Source organism: Elephantulus edwardii, unplaced genomic scaffold, assembly GCF_000299155.1.
Source record: "Elephantulus edwardii isolate Elephantulus edwardi_28Jun2011 unplaced genomic scaffold, EleEdw1.0 scaffold00059, whole genome shotgun sequence".
Lineage (NCBI taxonomy): Eukaryota > Metazoa > Chordata > Mammalia > Macroscelidea > Macroscelididae > Elephantulus > Elephantulus edwardii.
This window is the reverse complement of record NW_006399809.1, coordinates 15445750-15446985: the sequence shown is the minus strand read 5'-3', so window position 1 is coordinate 15446985 and position 1236 is coordinate 15445750. Positions and strand designations below refer to the sequence as shown.

Below are 1236 nucleotides of genomic sequence, written 5' to 3'. Positions count from 1 at the left end.
CATTCATCTATTTTATTCTCTCTTGGTTGTAGATGTTTCATTATGTTTGGAAGACTGTTCGTGATGTTAATTAGGGCTTCCAGTGTCCTTCCTAGCTTTTCCCTGATAAATTTCGTAGTCTTTGATTTTATTTTTAGGTCCCTGATCCACCTTAAGTTGGTTTTTGTGTATGAAGGGAAGTTTTCTAAGGATGTGTGTGCTAACCATTACTGGTAGATTTTGAATCTTGATCCTTTAAAGAATATACATAATTTTTTGTTGTTACTTTGTGGATTTGTTTCCTGTGTGTCACAGAAAAGATAATTTCTCAGCTTGACTTACCAGTTTATATTATATTTATATTTATAAATATAAGTGTTTTCTTTCCATTATTTTGTAGTTTTACACAAGCTTGATAAATTCGGATATTTGATAATTACTACAAGACGATTCTTTTCAAAGTTGCCTGAGTTTGTTATGCTATAGTATGTAATTGATTAATGGTGTGAGATGTGTTTTTATTATAAATAAATAAATACTCTCATTTTAGAGTGAAAGGAAATGTCCTTATTTAAAGCCCGCGATTGGTGGTCTACTGTCCTGGGAGAAAAAGAAGAATTTGATCAAGGCTGTTTGTGTTTAGCTGATGTTGACAATAGTGGCAATGGACAAGGTAAGTAGCTTCTAACTATATATTTTGGAGCAAAGTTTCCCAGAGTTGAATGAAAAATACCTTCCCCTTAAAAAAATGTATACTTTACGGAAGTGAAGTAAGTTGTCATCATTTTGACACATAGAAAGGTTTTTTTGTCAAATAATATTTAAGTAGCTGGCTATAATGTTTGTTGTTTTTGTTGTGTACTGTCAAGTTGGAACTGACTCCTACCTGACCCTTTAGTGGGTTTTCAGAGGCAGTAAATTACAGAGGAGACTGCCATTCCCCCCCCCAGGGAGCAGTTGCTGGACTTGAACCACCTGCTTTTAGATTGGCAGCATGGCCTCTTAGCACTAAGAGTTATTTTTCTAGTGACGTACAGATTCGAATTGATTCTACCATATTTTCTGGCATTCTAAGAAAAATATTGTAAGGCATCACTTTATTTTCATTTGTTGCAAAATTCAGTTTTATAGATAGATCTAGTAGAAATATTTTAAATTTTGAAACTTTTCAGTTTTTAGAAATGATTTATCAGGAAAATGATTGTGTTGCTGTTGTTGTTATGTGCCGTCGAGTCGCCTGTGACTCATAGCGACCCT

General features: G+C 33.8%; 1 protein-coding gene across 4 annotated transcripts in view; it reads left to right on the top strand.

Moving 5' to 3' along the window:
* The first annotated feature begins 536 nt into the window (after positions 1-536).
* Positions 537-1236, top strand: part of BBS9 (Bardet-Biedl syndrome 9) — a 677588-nt gene continuing 676888 nt past the window's right edge. For 3 of the 4 annotated variants that reach the window (XM_006887603.1, XM_006887602.1, XM_006887601.1), the window contains exon 1: positions 537-652. In XM_006887603.1, coding sequence (XP_006887665.1) covers positions 541-652 — 112 coding nt within the window. In that variant the 5' untranslated portion in view covers positions 537-540. The remainder of the gene's footprint in view (positions 653-1236) is intronic. The other variant, XM_006887604.1, reaches the window with a different exon arrangement.